The sequence below is a fragment of the Salvelinus fontinalis genome, chromosome 42 (assembly GCF_029448725.1).
Source record: "Salvelinus fontinalis isolate EN_2023a chromosome 42, ASM2944872v1, whole genome shotgun sequence".
NCBI lineage: Eukaryota > Metazoa > Chordata > Actinopteri > Salmoniformes > Salmonidae > Salvelinus > Salvelinus fontinalis.
Window position 1 is genome coordinate 6901851 of NC_074706.1, and position 21869 is coordinate 6923719.

General features: G+C 41.7%; 1 protein-coding gene across 2 annotated transcripts in view; it reads left to right on the forward strand.

Annotated features, from left to right (window-relative positions):
- LOC129841130 (polypeptide N-acetylgalactosaminyltransferase-like 6) overlaps window positions 1–21869 on the forward strand; it is a 67599-nt gene that overhangs the window by 37894 nt on the left and 7836 nt on the right. For both annotated transcript variants that reach the window (XM_055909251.1, XM_055909252.1), the window contains exon 3: window positions 18991–19099. In XM_055909251.1, coding sequence (XP_055765226.1) covers window positions 18991–19099 — 109 coding nt within the window. The remainder of the gene's footprint in view (window positions 1–18990; window positions 19100–21869) is intronic.

Here is a 21869-nt window from a genome sequence, read left to right on the forward strand (position 1 = left end):
CTATCCCCGTATAGAAGAATAGTAGCCTAAGCTACACAGTGTTGGCCCGCAATGGACTTTTATGAATGCCCCTGTGGTAGTCTACTGCTTGGAACACGGGCAATTCATTTCTGTTAATGTATGTATTAATTACAGAAATTGACCATTCTCATTCTCGGAATGGAAGCGTTGTTTGCAGAGTTCATAATCTGCTATACTTGTGAGAAACAAGTTTTGGTTTATTTCATACCGTCTTTTACACGCACCATTAGAGAATTGAGCACGTGTCTGGGTTCTCTGTCCTGTTAATGTAGACAGAGTGTCTGGGTTCTCTATCCTGTTAATGTAGACGGAGCGTCTGGGTTCTCTGTCCTGTTAATGTAGACTGAGCGTCTGGGTGCTCTGTCCTGTTAATGTAGACAGAGCGTCTGGGTTCTCTGTCCTGTTAATGTAGACAGAGCGTCTGGGTTCTCTGTCCTGTTAATGTAGACAGAGTGTCTGGGTTCTCTGTCCTGTTAATGTAGACAGAGCGTCTGGGTGCTCTGTCCTGTTAATGTAGACAGAGTGTCTGGGGTCTCTGTCCTGTTAATGTAGACAGAGGGTCTGGGTTCTCTGTCCTGTTAATGTAGACAGAGTGTCTGGGTTCTCTGTCCTGTTAATGTAGACAGAGTGTCTGGGTTCTCTATCCTGTTAATGTAGACAGAGGGTCTGGGTTCTCTGTCCTGTTAATGTAGACAGAGCGTCTGGGTTCTCTGTCCTGTTAATGTAGACAGAGTGTCTGGGTTCTCTGTCCTGTTAATGTAGACAGAGGGTCTGGGTTCTCTGTCCTGTTAATGTAGACAGAGCGTCTGGGTGCTCTGTCCTGTTAATGTAGACAGAGCGTCTGGGTTCTCTGTCCTGTTAATGTAGACAGAGGGTCTGGGTTCTCTGTCCTGTTAATGTAGACAGAGCGTCTGGGTTCTCTGTCCTGTTAATGTAGACAGAGGGTCTGGGTTCTCTGTCCTGTTAATGTAGACAGAGGGTCTGGGTTCTCTGTCCTGTTAATGTAGACAGAGGGTCTGGGTTCTCTGTCCTGTTAATGTAGACAGAGGGTCTGGGTTCTCTGTCCTGTTAATGTAGACAGAGGGTCTGGGTTCTCTGTCCTGTTAATGTAGACAGAGCGTCAGGTTGCTCTGTCCTGTTAATGTAGACAGAGTGTCTGGGTTCTCTGTCCTGTTAATGTAGACAGAGCGCCGTGCGCATGAGCACGCATAGGACTACCTGGCCTGCTTCTCAAAATCTTTCTTCACCTCACACAGTAAGTCAACAAAGTCAATTTTTTTTGTTACATCCATTCAAATGATAAAGTCAAATCAAATGTTATTGGTCACATACACATATTTAGCAGATTTTATTGCAGGTGTAGCGCAATACTTGTGTTCCTAGCTCCAGTGCAGTAGTATCTAACAATTCACAACAATACACAAATCTAAAAAGTTAAGTTAAGTTAAGAAAAGTTAAGAAATATATAAATATTAGGACAAGCAATGTCAGAGGGGCATTGACTAAAATACAGTTGAATAGAAACAGTATATAGATATGAGATGAGTAAAGCAGCATGTAAACATTATTAAAGTGACTAGTGTTCCATTATTAAAGTGGCCAGTGATTCCATGTCTGTGTATATAGGGCAGCAGCCTCTAAGGTACAGGTTTGAGTAACCAGGTGGTAGCTGGCTAGTGATGGATATTTAACAGTCTGATGGCCTTGAGATTGAAGCTGTTTTTCAGTCTCTCGGTCCCAGCTTTGATGCACCTGTACTGACCTCGCCTTCTGGATGATAGTGGGGTAAACAGGCCGTGGCTCAGGTGGTTGATGTCCTCGATGATCTTTTTGGCCTTTCACTGCCTGCCCTCAAGGGTGTCCTTGAGGGCAGTGATGCGTTGGACATACCACACCACCCTCTGGAGATCCCTGCGGTTGCGGGCGGTGCAGTTGCCGTACCAGACGGTGATACAGCCCGACAGGATGCTCTCAATTGTACATATGTAAAAGTTATTGAGGGTCTGAGAGACCAAGGTGAATTTCTTCAGCCTCCTGAGGTTGAAGAGGCGCTGTTGCACCTTCTTCACTACACTGTCTGTGTGGGTGGACCATTTCAGATTGTCAGTGATGTGTACGCCGAGGAACTTGAAGCTTTCCACCATCTCCACTGTGGTCCCGTTAATGTGGATAGGGGCGTGCTCCCTCTGCTGTTTCCTGTAACCCACGATCAGCTCCTTAATTTTGTTGACGTTGAGAGAGAGGTTATTTTTCTGGCACCACTCCTCCAGGGCCCTCACCTCCTCCCTGTAGGCTGTCTTGTCATTGTTGGTAATCAGGCCTACTACTGTTGTGTCGTCTGCAAACTTGATGATTGAGTTGGAGGCGTGCGTGGCCACGCAGTCATGGGTGAACAGGAAGTACAGGAGCGGGCTGAGCACGGACCCTTGTGGGTCCCCTGTGTTGAGGATCAGCGAAGTGGAAGTGTTGTTTCCTACCTTCACCACCTGGGGGCGGCCCATCAGGAAATCCAGGACTCGGTTGCACAGGGCGGGGTTCAGACCCAGGGCCCCGAGCTTAATGAAGAGCTCAATGAACAGAATTATGACGTAGGTATTCCTCTTGTCTAGATGGGATAGGGCAGTGTGCAGTGCGATGACGATTGCATCGTCTATGAATCTATTGGGGCGGTAAGCAAATTGAAATCGGTCTAGGGTGTCAGGTGAGGTAGAAGTGATATGATCATTAACCCGCCTTTCAAAGCACTTCATGATGACAGAAGTGACTGCTATGGGGCTATAATAATTTAGTTGTTACCTTTGCTTTTTTGGGTACAGGAATAATGGTGGATATATTTAAGCAATTGGGGACAGCGGACTGGGATGGAGAGATGGTATATTTCCGGAAACACTGAGGACGCGGCTAGGGATGCTGTCTGGTCTGGCAGCCTTGCAAGGGTTAACAAGCTTGAATGTCTTACTCACGTCGGCCACGGAGAATGTGAGTCCACAGTCCTTGGGAGCGGGCCAGTCGGTGGCACTGTGTTATCCTCAAAGCGGGTGATGAAGGTGTTTAGCTTGTCTGGAAGCAAGACGTCGGTGTCCGTGACTTGGCTGGTTTTCCCTTTGTAATTCGTGATTGTCTGTAGACCCTGCCACAAATGTATTGTGTCTGAGCCATTGAATTGCAACTTCACTTTGTCTCTGCACTGACTTTTTGCCTGTTTGATTGCCTTACGGAGGGAATAACTACACTGTTTGTTTTCAACCATATTCCCAGTCACCTTGCCATGGTTAAATGTTGTGGATGGCACTTTCAGTTTTGCACTAATGCTGCCATCTATCCACTTTTTCTTGTTTGGGTAGGTTTTAATAGTCACCATGGGAATAACATCCCCTATACACTTCCTCATTAACTCAGTCACCGTGTCCGTGACATTGTTAATGTTATTCTCAGAGGCTACCTAGAAAATATCCCAGTCCGCGTGATCAAAACAATCTTGAAGCATGGATTCCAATTGGTCAGACCAGCGTTGAATAGACCTTAGAACTGGTACTTCCTGTTTGAGTTTCTGCCTAGAGGAAGGGAGGAGAAAAATGGAGTTGTGATCTGATTTGCCAAAGGGAGGGTGGGGGAGGGCCTTGTAGCCATCCCGGAAGGGTGAGTAGCAGTGATCAAGTGTTTTAGTTGCGCGGTGTACTACAGCCAATGTGTTGATAGAACTTCAGTAGCATTTTCCTCAAATTTGCTTTGTTAAAATTCCCAGCTACAATAAATGTCGCCTCAGGATATGTGGTTTCCAGTTTGCACAAAGTCCAGTGGAGTTCCATGAGGGCTGCCGTGGTATCGGCTGGAGGGGGAATATACACGGCTGTGACTATAACCGAAGAGAATTATCTTGGGAGGTAATACGGTCAACATTTGATTGTGACGTTTTCTAGGTCGGATGAACAAAATTACTTGAGTTTCTGTACGCTCTCACAATCACACCATGAGTAGTTAATCATGAAACATACACCTCTGCCTTTCTTCTTCCCGGAGAGTTCTTTATTTCTGTCCGCATGATGTGCTGAGAACCCAGCTGGCTGTATGGACTGGGACAGTATATCCGGAGAGAGCTATGATTCCGTGAAACAGAGTATGTTACAGTCCCTGATGTTTCTCTGGAAGGAGATCCTTGCCCTGAGCTCGTCTACTTTATTGTCCAGAGACTGAACATTGGCGAGTAATATACTTGGCAGCGGTGGTGGTGTCCCCGCCTCCTGAGTCAGACTAGAAGTAAACTCCAAATACCTCATCTCTGCCCGCAGCGTCTTGCATCAGCCTCTGGGATAAGTTCAATTGCCCTGGGGCGAAGAACAAAGGATCCAATTCAGGAAAGTAATATCCCTCGGCGTAATGCTGTTGAGTTACCGCCTCTTTGATATCCAAAAGTTATTTCCGGCTGTATGTAATAACACAAAACACATTGTGGTGCAAAGTTTTTTACGAAATAACACACAAAAAAACGAAATACTGCAAAGCTGCTTTGGAGCTAGAAGCAGAGCTGCCATGTCTGTCGGCGCCATGTAATAGTTCCTCACAGTATTATAATAGTTCCTCACAGTATTCCTCCAAGTCATTTCTCCAACTCTTTCCCCCTCAATAATCAGCATTGCTGAGAAGTAGGCTATGGATCTGTTGCGTGTATTTATTTATATTTGAATGATTGTCAATTTCATCTTCAAACTATAGCATAGCTGTCCCCTTCGTACTTTCCTTGTCAGTTCATTATCTTACGTTTTACTTTCGTGAAAGCCTAAGGTAGGCCTAGGTTTGTTAATACGTTTTAAGGATAGGAGAAATATTTGCTCTTTTACGGTATATGACATTCGCTGGTGGCTTTGATTGACGGGTGCTTTTACGGGGGTGTGCGTGTGAGTGTGAGTTCACTGATTCTCTCTATAGGCCTATATGTCCGTTCAGAAAGTTTCCTAAAGAAGCCTGTCTGGACTCCATCTCTTTAAAACCTGTTTGGGCTGCAAGCCCGACGTCGGAACGAAAATGACAACAGCTGCAGGGCGCGAAATTCAAAATCTATTTTTTTTAAATATTTAACTTTCACACATTAACAAGTCCAATACAGCATTTGAAAGATAAACATCTTGTCAATCCAGCCAACATGTCCGATTTTTTAAATGTTTTACAGAGAAAACACCACATATATTTATGTTAGCTCACCACCAAATACAAAAGTGGACAGACACGTATGAATATGATTATGATGTATGAATTATGATTCAAGTAGCATGCACAAGCCAACCGAAATAAACTAAAACCAACCTAAAGAACCCAGAAAAAAAAAAACTACCTCAGATGACAGTCATATAACATGTTACACAATAAATCTATGTTTTGTTCATAAAAAGTGCATATTTTAGCTATAAATCAGTTTTACGTTGATGCTACCATAAATGCTACCACATAGCTACAGTCTGAATCCAGACGGGAGTAGCCAGAGAAAATACAGACACAAACGTCGACTACTAATTACACCTCATAAAACATTTCAGAAAAACATATGGTGGATAGCTAATGAAAGACAGATATCGTGTGAATAGAGCCAATATTTCCGATTTTTGAAGTGTTTTACAGCGAAAACACAATATATCGTTATATTAGCTAACAACATAAGCTTAAATAAGGCAGCACTGATTCTAGTCAAGCGTTAGCCTAGCACAGTTAGCACAGTTAGCATTGAACAGTTCGACAGATATATGGAAAAGCATCCCAAATTGGGTCCTTATCTTTGTTGATCTTCCATCAGAATGTTGTAACGGGGTCCAATGTCCAGTACAGTCTTTAGTTGGGTTCCAGAACGAACTATTTCCCTCTTTGGTTAGCAAGCACAATGGCGCTAATCGGCTAACGTGCGGCGCTAATCTGTCTTTCTTCAAAAAATTATTCCGTCGCATCACATCTAAAGTCCAGAATAAATTGCAATAATATAATTAAAGTATATTGAAAAAACATACTTTAGGATGATTTTGTGACATGTATCAAATAATATCGAAGTCAGAGATCATATTCACCTTAATCGACCTTCTTCCAGTAGCCGAGACCAAATTCTGCTTCGCGCCCGGAATTTTTTTTTAACTGCGCAGGTCTCACAAGAAGGTGTGGTATTCAGTCCATGGACGAGATATTCGACTCCTTTCAATTCTCACTTCCGCATTACACCCTGATGAAGGCGTATGACGTGTTTCTACGGTCCTAAGTGTAATGACCTTTTATAGACAAGGTCTTAAAGAGACACATCGCATTTTGGAAATCTCAATTCGGCTGGGAAAATGGCTGAAAAAATATTTCTGTTCGACTTAGAGAAATAATTCAAACCTTTTTAGAAACTATAGACTGTTATCTATCCAACAGTAGTAAATATATGCATATTGTAAAATAAAACATTTCTTAAGAGGCCGTTTGAAAATGTGCACATATTTTCCAGTTTTTTCAATATTCACCCTGCAGCCTGAAGAAGTTAATAACAGTCAAATGCTCCTGTTATGATTTAATCTTGTAAAAGGCTTATTTTCTTCGGCTACATTATTTCTCATCCTCTCTTTGAAGAACATATCCCAATGCCATCGAATGACCGCTTATGCAGCTATTTGGGGAAAAGTGGGAGAAAACCCATCAGACTTCGTTTGAATGAATGGTTTTGTGCATCGAATTAGGATTGTGTGCAGAAAAGCCAACAGACAAGGACAGGGTAGGCATATATCTTTATGGTGACTCCATTAATATTGTGTCAATACGAAAATGCGACAGATCCACTCCAACTTGGCATTTCTTCATTTGTTGATTCATATTTGTGAGTAATAACCTGAATAATAAGGAAATGACTTGATAATAACGCAGGGTAATGTTTTGTTTAACCCTGAACGGTTATTTCGGTGACCGTGTATATTGCCTGATCAATTACCATAACCTCCGTCAAAGACCGTCACAGCTGCTGCCTATATAGGCTTCTAGTAGTGGCAGTCATTCAGTGTAACAAACATCAGAGAATAAATTAGCCCATGATGCTAAGTGAAGTCTGTGCCACTGAGAACCCCAGCCAGCCCAGATGTTGGGAGCTGGAGCAGTTTGGTGGGGGAGTTTTACCTCTCTCTCTCTCTCTCTCTCTCTCTCTCTCTTTCTCTCTCTCTCTCTCTCTCTCTCTCTCTCTCTCTCTCTCTCTCGTAAATATGTGCCAGTGAAAACTTCATAACCTCTCTCCCTCCAGAGAGAGCGGAGCGACCTCGACGGCCGCTACCAGGGTCTTCACTGCACTCTGATGAGCAAACATTTGCATAGGGAGAGTGAAATATCTTCCCATTTTCGTTCCTTTCCTGGCATAGAATGGAAAGAGAGTGAGAGGGAAGGGGCTGTAGGCACGGAGTATAGTGAAAGAGAAAGAGACGAGAGACAGAACTTGATGCCAAATCCACACAGACATTAATTTGCAGCGCCACATGGGACTGGTAGTGATGATGAGAGAGAGAGTGACAGATTACTACTGAGTCACAGTTGGTGACCAGAGAAAGTCAGAATACCTAACAACCTTCACAAATGGGTTGTTAAATGTCAGTTCTATAGTATCACTGCAGATATTTATTGAAAATCACATCGTCTGCCATCATTATATGAAGAACCGTTCCCATTGTTAGAATACAGAGACCTAAAAGTACTCCCAAATGAATCTGTGTGTTAGCGCATGTAGGTTATAAAACAACTCCTGCAATACCTGCGTGTTCCTCTGCTGAGCGAGAGAGCAGCATTCTCAGCATGTGTAATTAAGTAGCACATTGTGCAGTGAGTCTGTGGCCCCAGACCCCGAGCTGTCTGGGCAGAGCCTGTACGGTAATTGGTAAATTTACTGGAATCAATGTGCAGGGAGCGCAGCCCGACAGACTGCCAGTCTCAACAGAGGGAAGAAGAAGAGAAAGAGAGGAGGAGAAGAGAGAAAACAGAAAGGGAATGGAGGAACCACAGAATAAGGAGGAGAGGAGGAGAGCAAACAGGCAAGGTGAAGGAGAAGAAAATGCAACAGAACAGGACAGGACAGAACAGATGAAAAGAACAGGACAGAACAGAACAGATGAATAGGACAGGACAGAACAGGACGCATGAACAGAACAGGACAGAACAGGACAGAACAGGACACATGAACAGAACAGGACAGAACACGACAGAACAGAACAGGAGAGGTGAACAAAACAGGACAGATCAGAACAGATGAATAGAACAGGACAGAACAGAACAGATGAATAGGACAGAACAGAACAGGACAGATGAACAGAACAGAACAGGACAGAACAGAACAGAACTGTCACGTTCCTGACCTTATTTCCTTTGTTTAGTCTTCGTTTAGTTGGTCAGGACGTGAGCTGGTTGGGCATTCTATGTTTTGTGTTTCTATGTTGGGTTTGTTGTTTGGCCTAATATGGTTCTCAATCAGAGGCAGGTGTTTGTCATTGTCTCTGATTGGGAACCATATTAAGGTAGGCTGTTTTCACTGTTTGTTTGTGGGTGATTGTTCCTGTTCGTGCGTTCATGTGTTTTATGTTCTCAGGTTCAGGACTGTAGCTTCGTTGTTTTCGTCTGTTTATTGTTTTTTGTTCGTATTGAAAGTAGTAATAAATATTCCAATAAATATGGATACATACCCCGCTGCGCTTTGGTCCTCCTCTCCTTCCAACGACGAGAGTCGTTACAAGAACAGATGAACAGAATAGGACAGAACAGGGCAGGACAGAACAGAACAGAACAGGACAGATTAACAGAACAGGACAGAATAAAAGAGATTAACAGAACAGGACAGAACAGAATAGAACAGATGAACAGAACAGATGAACAGAACAGAAGAACAGAACAGATTAACAGAATAAGTACAGGACAGGAGAGGAGAGGAGAGGGAAAACCAAACAACATGTTGGTTTCAGAGAGAGAGGAAGAGTACGGTGTACAGTACAGGATTAGAAGGAACAGATCAGTGGAGAAGAAAAAACAGAACAGAACAGAATAAGCAGAGGAGACTGTTTAGAGAGAGGGGTAGTACCCCGGAGACAGATAGAGTGATGTGTTTATCTCTATGGAGAGTACACTAAGACAGGGTTAGTCTGGTCTGAGTAGTATGTCTTCCTCTTATTTTGATTTGAGCCATACCCCACAGGACCTGTCAAGCCTTGATCCACTGCTGAGTTCAGATTTACAGAGGCAAGGTCACTGTACTGTTTATTGATCAGCCTGTCTGTCTGTCTAGCTTTCTGTCTGGAGAATATAAGAGATTTTTAAGTATGCTCAACTGTGTGGATTTTACTTACTTTCCACCTTGATTGTGTTTTACAGCATTGGTTGGTGGGAAAAGTGTATATTTTCAAAGCATTAGGGCTTATTTCTCCATAAGGTTTAGTTTGAATACACAAATGGCATAGAGTAAAAGAACCATTTGCGTTTACCCACTGTCACTGTCGTGTGTAGAGACGGACCAAGGCGCAGCGTGCTCTGAGTTCCACATCTTTATTTTAGTGAAACTTACAAAAACAAAAGGAAACAAACAACGAACCGTGACATAAGTGGTGCTACATGCACTAACTCATACCAAGATCCCACAAAACACAGTGGGGAAATGGCTGCCTAAATATGATCCCCAATCAGAGACAACGATTAACAGCTGCCTCTGATTGGGAACCATACCAGGCCAACATAGACATACAATAACCTAGATAACCCATCCTAGTCACACCCCGACCTAACCAACATAGAGAATAAAAGGCTCTCTATGGTCAGGGCGTGACACCCACAAAGTTCGCTTACTGAAGACGGTTGCAAAAATAACTTCCTGTATCGTGCATGTCGGAAAAGATTTGGAATGTTGGGGGAAAGTATTTAAGAATCATCCTTTAAAGCATATTCTTAATCAATAGCCTCCTACCTAACTTTACCTTGAAGTAGTGTTTCTTTCAGATGTATTTTTCAAGTGGCTCACCGCCAGTGCTGCAAGGACATTGAAGGACAAAACCCAGGCCAAAAGGAACAGTCTCACAGTTCACAATGAATCCAGGACAACCCTGAACAAGAATTCAACCTCTTTGCAGAAAACAAAACTCTTCAGAGGCTAGGTCGATTAGCTAGCTCAATGCATACTGATGTTCTATTCTGGATAGAACTGGAGAGAAGAAAACGTTGTACTCTGGAGTTATTCCTGACCTGATACTAACCTAGAAAAACAGTATAGATACCCATTATACAGTCTACTTTAAAATATTTAAAGCAGGTGAAAGCACACTAGGTGAAAGGACATGAACAGATGCACAGTGCTTAGGGCGGCGACCTGCTGTGTGTGTGTCTGTTTGCATGCGCACACAATGTGTGTGTGTCTGTGTCGTAGCCTTCAAAGCCTGGGAGTCTGAGAAGGAGAAGTCATGAAATATTGGTAGCCGGCTCCAACACCTCTTGACCTGCCCTTTATGAGGTGTGGATCAGAAGATGAGTTCCCTGTCTGTCTTCGTGTGTGTGAAACCCTGGGGTCATTTAGACATTTAACAGGCGTGGACCTAGTGTCTTCAGGTGGCAATGAAATAGGAATGATAGGACAATGTAAATGAAAATTGCACTCCTTTAAAGATTGGGATTACCTCTTGGCTTGGCAATTATTTTGCGCTGTGTCCCGTGTCAGTTTGAGAGAGATGTTTACTCAAAGTGCAGGGCTTCGCAGGGTCACAGTTGTGACTGTAATGATATCAGCCTCTTAGGCTCTACCTGAGTAGTTAGAATATATTCTTTGTACTGAAAACAAGCTGGCGAGGATATGTGAAAAGACACAGTTATCCCTCACATAAACTGTCGTATCCTTTACTCTCATGTGGGTGAAGTGACTTCATAAAGTAGCCTCAGTTTATTGAACAGTTGTCATGGCAACGTCGCCTAAAAAAAGGGGGGGGAAGTCTGAAATGTATCCTACGCTAATTAGTAGCATCAGTTGACTTTTAGACGTCAACACTGTCCTTGTCTTTTCATCACAAGGTCTATCAGATGTGTTCTCTAAATCTCACGTCTGTCCCTAATAGAGAATGGAACTCGAAGCAGTAAACACACATTTTCCTTCTCAACCTCATGCTTCATTTTACATTGGAGCTTATTTTCAATTATCCAACTGTTTCCCTGTCCTTCTTACCTCTGATTAGTGAAGTGAGGAGACTGTAATAACTGTGTCTCAAAAAGACATGCCCCGTTAGATTTTAGATCACAATCAACTGTAAAGTAACTGGATTATGTCCAGTGGAGGCTGATTAGCTCTAAAATACCACCTCATTCAAGAATTGAAATTCTCCGACATGATCATGATCGCTCTCTTCATATATCTACATGGCTTTTTAAAGTTATTCAAAAGCACATATTCATTGTGGTGTGTCTCTTTAAATTACTATTGTTCCTCTATCTCCAAATCCCTTATTTTGATGTGTGTCTCATGGGCTGTGGTTACACAGGCAGCCCAATTATGATCTTTTCACATCCAATCTTTCTCACAGCTGATTTGATGGGTCAAGAGGCCAATTAATAGAAAAATATCACAAATGGGCTGCCTGTGTGAACACAGCCATATCGCCTTCAGCCAACAGTAAACCACTCCAATACGACTCTCATGGGGAACGTCTGTTGATTTACCATTCAGGAGTGTGTTTGTTCTCAGAGCTAACATATGAATGTGCTATCAGGATCTCTGAGATGAGATAATAGCATTACAGAATGCCTCTATTGTCTTGTTCAGTTGAGGGGAAACGTTTTGAAATGGCGTGAACCAGGGAAGTACTATCTGAAGAGATTGTACTACTGCGTGCCCTACTGAACATAACCGAGGTCTAGTTGTAACCCTGTAGCTCAAATTGCTCGTCATAGCCATGCAGCTATGCAGCTACCCATAGGGCATTATCCCGCTGCTACTAGGGGAGAGAAGAGAAACACCACAATTACTCCACAGGGATTCGAACAAAAAAGACCCATTGACAAATGGGAAGTGTTAAAGTGGATCGTTATGACTCTGGTGTCCTGTCTGTTTCCAAAAGCTGATGAAAAGTTAGCTCTTCTGAGGCAAAGTACTATAGGGGTCCATTTGTGAGGGGTGCATTTAGTGAGGGGTGCATTTGAACCACAATAACCACATTTCCACCTACATGCAATGAAACTTCAGCATGTCTTGAAAAAGAATATGATGCAGGGCCTCAGAGGAACCTACTTTTCAGCAGCTTTTGGAAACAGACAGGAAACATAATGGTCCACTTTAACCCATTTGGGTCTTTTTCGGAAGATACCCTGTAAAGTAATTGCAGTGTTCCTCTTCTGTCCCATTTCTATGATCAGAAAAGACACTGTTAATGCACAGATTTCTTTCAGGGCTTGGCAGTTAGCCACTTTGGCGTAACGACTTCTCCTAAATCCTCAAAAGACATCAAACCAGGAAGGGAAACATTTTGCCTGCCCTGCATTGACTAATATGATTATACACACCTTTGAGTGTGTTTGTGTGTTTGTGTGAGAGAAGGAGAGATTACGAAGCCCTATCTGCGCCACGGTGCTTTTAAAAGTAGCATTTCATAAAAGCTTTTTCTTTCCCCTCCGGTTATGACTTCAAATAAAATAAATTTTAATGGTCTCGTACACAGTTTTGCAGATGTTATCGCCAATGCAGCAAAATGCGTATGTTTCAATGCAGCAATATCTAGCAATACAATAACAATGCAGCAATATCTAGCAATACAATAACAATGCAGCAATATCTAGAAATACAATAACAATGCAGCAATATCTAGAAATACAATAACAATGCAGCAATATCTAGAAATACAATAACAATGCAGCAATATCTAGAAATACAATAACAATGCAGCAATATCTAGAAATACAATAACAATGCAGCAATATCTAGAAATACAATAACAATGCAGCAATATCTAGAAATACAATAACAATGCAGCAATATCTAGAAATACAATAACAATGCAGCAATATCTAGAAATACAATAACAATGCAGCAATATCTAGAAATACAATAACAATGCAGCAATATCTAGAAATACAATAACAATGCAGCAATATCTAGAAATACAATAACAATGCTCACATAATCCAAAAGTAAAATAAAAGAACAAGAAATGAAGACATCAGATTGAGTAATGTCAGAGTCAGGAATGCAAATAAATATTTATTTATTTATACTATTTTCTACATTGTAGAATAATAGTGAAGACATCACAACTAGGAAATAACACACATGGAATTATGTAGTAACCAAAACAAGTGTTTAATAAATATATTTAGATTTTAGATTCTTCAAAGTAGCCACCCTTTGCCTTGATGACAGCTTTGCACTCATGGCATTCTCTCAAACAGCTTCACCTGGAATGCTTTTCCAACAGTCTTGAAGGAGTTCCCACATATGCTGAGCACTTGTTGGCTGCTTTTCCTTCACTCTGCGGTCCAACTCATCCCAAACCATCTCAATTTTGTTGAGTTCGGGTGATTGTAAAGCCCAGGTCATCTGATGCAGCATTCCATCACTGTCCTTCTTGGTCAAATAAAAGGTGTTGGGTCATTGTCCTGTTGAAAAACAAATGATAATCCCACTATCAGGACCCGGTTACGAACTCGGGTCTCCGGTGTGAGAAACAGTCACTTAGCAAACTGAGCCACTAATAGACGGCAGAACCCAGAAGATGAGGCAGAAACAGCAGTACTTGAGACAGTGTTTTAATAAAGTAAAAAGGAAAGTTCCTCAGGCAAAAATATAAATCCACAACGTCAAAAGTAATTCCAAGAGAAAAAGGTCATCCTCCAAGTCAAAAGGTAAATCCACAAGGTGGTAGGTACAGCAGGAAAAAGCCTCAAAAGATAATGAAAAATAAAATAAACGAGAACAAAAACAGAGTCCCACAAGAGAGTCCAACTGGAGTAACAAATGTTCACAGCATCGCTAGGGCTGGGTGCTAACATTCAAACACAGAGCAAAGAACTGAGGAAACCGAAGGGTTTAAATACATACAAGGGGAACGAGGCACAGGTTCAAATAATAACTGGAAACAATGGAAAACAAAGGGTCAAAAAAGCACAATGAGGGCATCTAGTGGCCAAAACCGGAACAATCCTGGCCAAATCCTGACACCCACTAAGCGCAAACCAGATGGGATGGCGTATTACTGCAGAATGCTGTGGTAGCCATGCTGGTTAAGTGTGCCTTGAATTCTAAATAAATCACTTACAGTGTCACCAGCAACGCACCCCCACACCATCACACCTCCTCCTCCATGCTTCACTGTGGGGTGGGAACCACACATGCGGAGATCGTTCATTCACCTACTCTGCGTCTCACAAACACACGGCGGTTGGAACCAAGAATCTGAAATTTGGACTCATCAGACCAAAGGACAAATTTCCACTGGTCTAATGTCTATTGCTCGTGTTTCTTGGCCCAAGCAAGTCTCTTCTTCTTATTGTTGTCCTTCAGTAGTGGTTTCTTTGCAGCAATTCGACCATGAGGGCCTGATTCACATAGTCTCCTCTGAACAGTTGATGTTGAGATAGATGTATCTGTTACTTGAACTCTGTAAAGCATTTATTTGGGCTGCAATTTCTGAGGCAGGTGACTCTAATGAACTTACCCTCTGCAGCAGAGGTAACTCTGGGTCTTCCTTTCCTGTGGCAGTCCTCATGAGAGCCAGTTTCATCATAGCGCTTGATGGTTTTTGAGGCTGCACAAAGTTCTTCAAATGTTCCATATTGACTGACCTTCATGTCTTAAAGTAATGATGGACTGTTTTTTCTCTTTGCTTATTTGAGCTGTTCTTGCCATTATATGGACTTGGTCTTTTACCAAATCTTCTGTGTACCAACCCTACCTTGTCACAGCACAACTCATTGGCTCAAACGCATTAAGAAGGAAAGAATTTCAACAAATTAACTTTTAACAAGGCACACCTGTTAATTGAAATGCATTCCAGGTGACGACCTCGTGAAGCTGGTTGAAAGAATGCCAATAGTGTGTAAAGCTGTCATCAAGGCAAAGGGTGGCTACTTTGAAGAATCTCAAATATAAAATATATTTTGATTTGTTTTTTGGTTACACTTTTTTGGTTACTACATGATTCCATATGTGTTATTTCATAGTTTTGATGTCTTCACTATTATTCTACAATGTAGAAAATAGTAAAAAGAAAGATAAGCACTTGAATGAATAGGAGTGTTCAAACGTTTGACTGGTACTGTATGTATGTGAATGGTGTGTATAGACAGTAAGGACAGTGTATGAAAAGAACAGGTGTGTACTAGAGGTCGACCGATTAATCGTAATGGCCGAGTTTTCATAACAATCGGAAATCGGTATTTTTGGGCGCCGATTTGCCGATTTTATTTATTTTAATTTTTAATTTTTTTACACCTTTATTTCATCTTTATTTAACTAGGCAAGTCAGTTAAGAACACATTCTTATTTTCAATGACGGCCTAGGAACGTTCTGCCTCGTTCAGGTTTTTAACCTTGTCAGCTCAGGGGATCCAATCTTGCAACCTTACAGTTAACTAGTCCAATGCTCTAACACCTGATTACATTGCACTCCACGAGGAGCCTGCCTGTTAGCGAATGCAGTAAGCTAAGGTAAGTTGCGAGCTAGCATTAAACTTATCTTATAAAAAACAATCAATCAATGACTGTCATTGCTCCAATGTGTACTTAACCATAAACATCAATGCCTTTCTTAAAATCAATACACAAGTATATATTTTTATACCTGCATATTTAGCTAAAAGAAATCCAGGTTAGCAGGCAATATTAACCAGGTGAAATTGTGTCATTTCTCTTGCGTTCATTGCACGCAGAGTCAGGGTATATGCAACAGTTTGGGCCGCCTGGCTCTTTGCGAACTAATTTGCCAGGATTTTACGTAATTATGACAACATTGAAGGTTGTGCAATGTAACAGGAATATTTAGACTCATGGATGCCACCCGTTAGATGAAATGCGGAACGGAATAAACGTTTTGTTTTTTCGAGGTGATAGTTTCCGGATTAGTCAAAGGTATATGGTTTAGAGAGAAATGGTCGACGCGTTATAATTCCTGTAATAACTTGCGGCTGAATTTGAAAGGGGTTCCTTCGTTATTTTACCGTTCATGTCTTCCATAGAGAATGTCTTGATCTACTTCAAATAAGGTCTGTGTTTCATGCAGGCTTAAACCGCCTCAACGTTTTGATACCCGTGTAAATCTCACTAGGATAAGGTAACGTTTGTCAACATATTTTCATAAATCCACTCTACAATTTTTTTTATCTTCGCTTATATTTAGCCAATATTGATCAGAGTTACCTTGTCCTATGGATATGTACACAGTTATAAAATTGGCACGGTGATGTAAGCCTACACGAAACACAGACCTTATTTTAAGTGAATCTAAAAATATCCTATGGAATGAATGAAGGAAGCGCTTTTCAGATTTTGCTATTTTTGTTCAAACAGTTGAGAGTATTTGTCTCCTAAGCAGACTCTTCAGTATCATTGTCACTTCAGAACTGTGTGCGTGTGTGTGTATTCATGTATTATATTAAGTTAAAATAAAAGTGTTCATTGTTCATTCAGTATTGTTGCAATGTCATTATTACAAAAATGTGTGTGTGTGTATGATATATATATATTTTTTTATATAAATCGGCCGATTAATCGGTATCGGCTTTTTTTGTCCTCCAATAATCGGTATCGGTATCGGCATTGAAAAATCATAATCGGTCGACCTCTATTGTGTACAGTCGTGGCCAAAGGTTTTGAGAATGACGCAAATATTAATTTCCACAAGGTTTGCTGCTTCAGTGTCTTCAGATATTTTTTCAGATGTTACTATGGAATAGTGAAGTATAATTACAAGCATTTCATAAGTGTCAAAGGGTTTTATTGACAATTACGTGAAGTTGATGCAAAGAGTCAATATTTGCAGTGTTGACCCTTCTTTTTCAAGACCTTTGCAATCCGCCTGGGCATGCTGTCAATTAACTTCTGGGCCACATCCTGACTGATGGCAGCCCATTCTTGCATAATCAATGCTTTGAGTTTGTCAGAATTTGTAGGTTTTTGTTTGTCCACCCGCCTCTTGAGGATAGACCACAAGTTCTCAATGGGATTAAGGTCTGGGGAGTTTCCTGGCCATGTACCCAAAATATTGATGTTTTGTTCCCCGAGCCACTTAGTTATTACTTTTGCCTTGTGGCAAGGTGCTCCATCATGCTGGAAAAGGCATTGTTCGTCACCAAACTGTTCCTGGATCGTTGGGAGATGTTGCTCTCGGAGGATGTGTTGGTACCATTCTTTATTCATGGCTATGTTCTTAGCCAAAATTGTGAGTGAGCCCACTCCCTTGGCTGAGAAGCAAGCCCACACATGAATGGTCTCAGGATGCTTTACTGTTGGCATGACACAGGACTAATGGTAGCGCTCACCTTGTCTTCTCTGAACAAGTCTTTTTCCGGATGCCCCAAGCAATCGGAAAGGGGATTCATCAGAGAAAATGACTTTACCCCAGTCCTCAGCAGTCCAATCCCTGTACCTTTTGCAGAATATCAGTCTGTCCCTGATGTTTTTCCTGGAGAGAAGTGGCTTCTTTGCTGCCCTTCTTGACACCAGGCCATCCTCCAAAAGTCTTTGCCTCACTGTGCGGGCAGATTCACTCAAAGCTGTCTGCTGCCATTCCTGAGCAAGCTCTGTACTGGTGGTGCCCCGATCCTGCAGCTGAATCAACTTCAGGAGACGGTCCTCGCGCTTGCTGGACTTTCTTGGACGCCCTGAAGCCTTCTTCACAACAATTGAACCACTCTACTTGAAGTTCTTCATGATCCGATAAATGGTTGATTTAGGTGCAATCTTACTTACTGGCAGCAATATCCTTGCCTGTGAAGCCCTTTTTGTGCAAAGCAATGATGACGGCACGTGTTTCCTTGCAGGTAACCATGCTTGACAGAGGAAGAACAATGATTCCAAGCACCACCCTCCTTTTGAAGCTTCCAGTCTGTTATTCGAACTCAATCAGCATGACAGAGTGATCTCCAGCCTTGTCCTCGTCAACACTCACACCTGTGTTAACTAGAGAAACACTGACATGATGTCAGCTGGTCCTTTTGTGGCAGGGCTGAAATGCAGTGGAAATGTTTTTTGGGGATTCAGTTCATTTGCATGGCAAAGAGGGACTTAATTGCAATTCATCTCATCACTCTTCATAACATTCATGGAGTATATGCAAATTGCCATCATACGAACTGAGGCAGCAGACTTTGTGAAAATTTATATTTGTGTCATTCTCAAAACTTTTGGCCACGACTGTACAGCAGTAGTTATATAGGATGAGCCTTGTCTAGGATACAGTATATTCATGTGAAGTTTGTAAAACAGTATGTAAACATTATTAAAGTAACCAGTGTTCAATGACATTAGATGAATGTACAGCATAAAACATGTACTGTATTTGTGTTTGCAGCAAGCTCCCTGCTAAGGTTAAAGGCAATTATTTCTCTGAACCTCCAAGGCAACCTTCAAAATTCACAGAAAGCAGAACAAAGCGTAGGGTATCTGAATTATTACCAAGTTCTAGCGTTTGTTGCACTGGGAAGCACTTTAGAGAGCAATTTGAAGGGCTCGTTCATGCATAAACATTTTTTGACAGTTGAATTCAAATGTCATTCATATAGAAGAAAAAAATAAAAATATTAGAATCAGAACATGTTCGACTGTTGATGGAGTGAAGGGAGAATGAATAGAAATGATGGTCAGTTAAATTATCAGGGCTGAACGCTCTATCAAAATGTAAGTGTTTTACCTTTCTTTTCATATTACTGTTTGGCTGAGGCTCACACTGAATTGCAGCGTTTAATCTCTCAGAGTGGGTGATGATGGAATAATGGAATTGTCCCCCACCCTCTTCCTCCTCTCCTCTTTCTCAGGGCTTCTCGCTGGGTCTGAGCGAAGGACACATTTACACCTGGACGGACGGCTTGAGGAGGAGAGACTGGCATGATAACGAGAGCATCAGGAGAGACGAACTACGTGTCGGTATGTCTCACAGACAACTCACAGGAAACCACAGACAATCACTACACCTCCTGTAGCTAAAGAGTTTTCACTCTGCACACAGCGAGCAAGCTGAGACCTCACGTAACAAATGTCCACATAAAGAACTTCAACCAAGTCTATCTTTATCATGATTTACTGTAATGGTTTCCATGAAGGTAAAGGGGAGATTGTTTTCCAAGGCAGTAAGTACATTATTAAGGTACTGTAGGTACTGTACAGTAACTTTGTAAGTCATATTGATCTATTTGATAATATTCGCTTTAGCTCTGCTTCTTGAGCAATGGGAGCCCAGATGCTGGACAAATGCATTTCCATTTGAGACATAAAAATAAAATAAAAAATAATTAATTCTTGTCTGTTTCCACCAGGTAGAGGCAAGACTAACCCTTAGCTAAGTGAGAACATGTACCAGCATCTCAATTCCGGTTAACATTAATTAGAAAAGGTCACTGATAGACAAGCCATTAGTATCCACTATTCAAACAAGAAGTATCTGGGGGAGGGGTGTTCGGGCCAGAAATGATTGTGTCCACACATAACCCAGCTATTTCCATTCATTACATAAATGTCAAGTAAAGAGCAGAGAGGCAGAGGCCCAATGTTCCTCTCCTAATCCAAACACAGTATCTGTGTCTCCTTCCTGCCGCTGTGCAGTTACAGCATCACTCAAAAAGAGCTCTATTTGAAACTTAAGTATTTTCAGTCTAAGCCCCCTTAAGGTTAAATCACTGTGCCATTGCCAGTTAAAGCTTCAATATTTTAGCAGATAGATTTCAATAGTCCCATCCTGGTAGAGACCTAGTCTGCATCCCAAACGGAACCTTAGTTCCTACATAGTGCACTACTTTTGACCAGTTCTGGGTAGTGCACGGTATAGGGAACAAGGTGGGTTTTGGAACGCACCCCAGAGCTGGGAAACATTTGAAGCCAAGCCGGATAAATCATCAATGCCAGACAGGAAATATATTATTTCGGTCAGGGGTTCATGTCAACTGTAGATAAACATGTCAGAGGCAATATTAATGACCAGGCAACAATGGAGAATAGAACACTTTTACAGCTTCTGGAATTGCGGAACTCGGCTGTAAATTCTAATGCATGCAGACTTCAGAGTATTAAATAAAGTCATTAGCCAGATTAGACTAAGTTGAATTGCTACCAGACTAAAACAGAGACGTCAAACAGGGCTTCTGTCTAAATGGCACCCTATTCCCCACATTCCCCTATGGGCCCTCTTTGAAAGTAGTGCACTATGTAGGGAATAGTGTGCCATTAGGGTGTCAGACCTGTCACATCACGTAACCCTACAATATGGCTGCCTAAATCCTGAACGTTGCCCTCTCTGCCCTCCTGTCTGGTCAGATCATGATGCATGGTCATTGTCCCACCAGACCTCCACCACATATGTACCACACCATCTGTTGAGCCGCGATTGTACGTTTGCGGCGACCATGATAAAAGCTTTCTATTCATTTTGGATGAATCAAGCTGATTATAGCTCATCAGTGCATGAAACCCAGGGGCAAGTAATACATTTGCCCCTGTTTTTCTCGTGTCTCAGATGGGAAAAGTGTAGTCTACTATATGTATTAACCACTTACAAATCTTAAGCAGCTCATATACAAATGCTCTGTATAATGAATTGTAGGCATGTGTATTAAAACCACTTATAAAGCTGCAGTGCTCGTAAGGAACATCATTGTACTGTGATGGGCCTGTTAATTAAATGTTCTCTCAATCAAGTAGACGTCAGCCTCTTGCCCATCTCTGTTGTGAATAGATTAGTGATTACAGAACAGGGCCTGCATTCAAATAGTGTCTCCGAGTAGGAGTGCTGATCTAGGATCAGGTCCCCCTTGTCCATGACATCTTATTAATTATGATCTAAAAGGATAAAATGATCCTAGTCTGAGACTCTTTGTGAATAATAGACTCATAATCACCACCATCCCCCAACCAGGAAGCTGTGGAAAATCTAACCCCTTTGAGCAGCATGTAGGAATGATTCATGTGTTAAACCAATTAAGTGATTTTCTCTATATATTGTCTGTCCCATTATGCCTTTTAAAAGCATCCATTTACATGTTCTGTCAGCAGGGAAATTGGGTGAGTGCACTTTGTCCATGTTTTACTTTAGTTTTTTGAACCGCCATTGTTTTTCGAAAATCAAGCCCCTTCCGAGTGAAACGATGGAATGGAAAACCATTACTATTGAACATTCATGTGTGGGTGTGCTGGATTTGAATATTTCATATGCTTGGTTTTTCTCCTCCCTCCTGTGAGCTTGGCTGCCCTGTGCTGTGGGTGTATAGTGTTTCAATAATTATGTACCGAGGAAAATTAGCTTCCAGCGGCCAACAATACTCACAGTAGAGTTATTGAACTCACCGCATAATTGAGAGAGAGGGATCACTGGTTATGTCAACGTATAATTCACGTTGATGAGAGAAATTATGAACGATGTAAAACTTGGCAAGTGATTTATTCATTAGCGTTGGTTTTGGCGAAGGATGTGAAATGAATTGTGTTTATGAGAGGACAGGGACGTAGGTTTCGTTTCATCCTATTTCCAGCCGACTCTAAGATTGTGGCATACGATACCTACTTGAAACACAAGCCTTTATTTGGCAGACGGCGCCCGCAAAATATTTCCCACCTCCCGCTTCCAAATCCATTTAATATTTTACAAAAACAAAGATTTTTCTTTTTCCCTCTTTTGTACTCGTCCTGGAAACTTTCCATGTTTTCC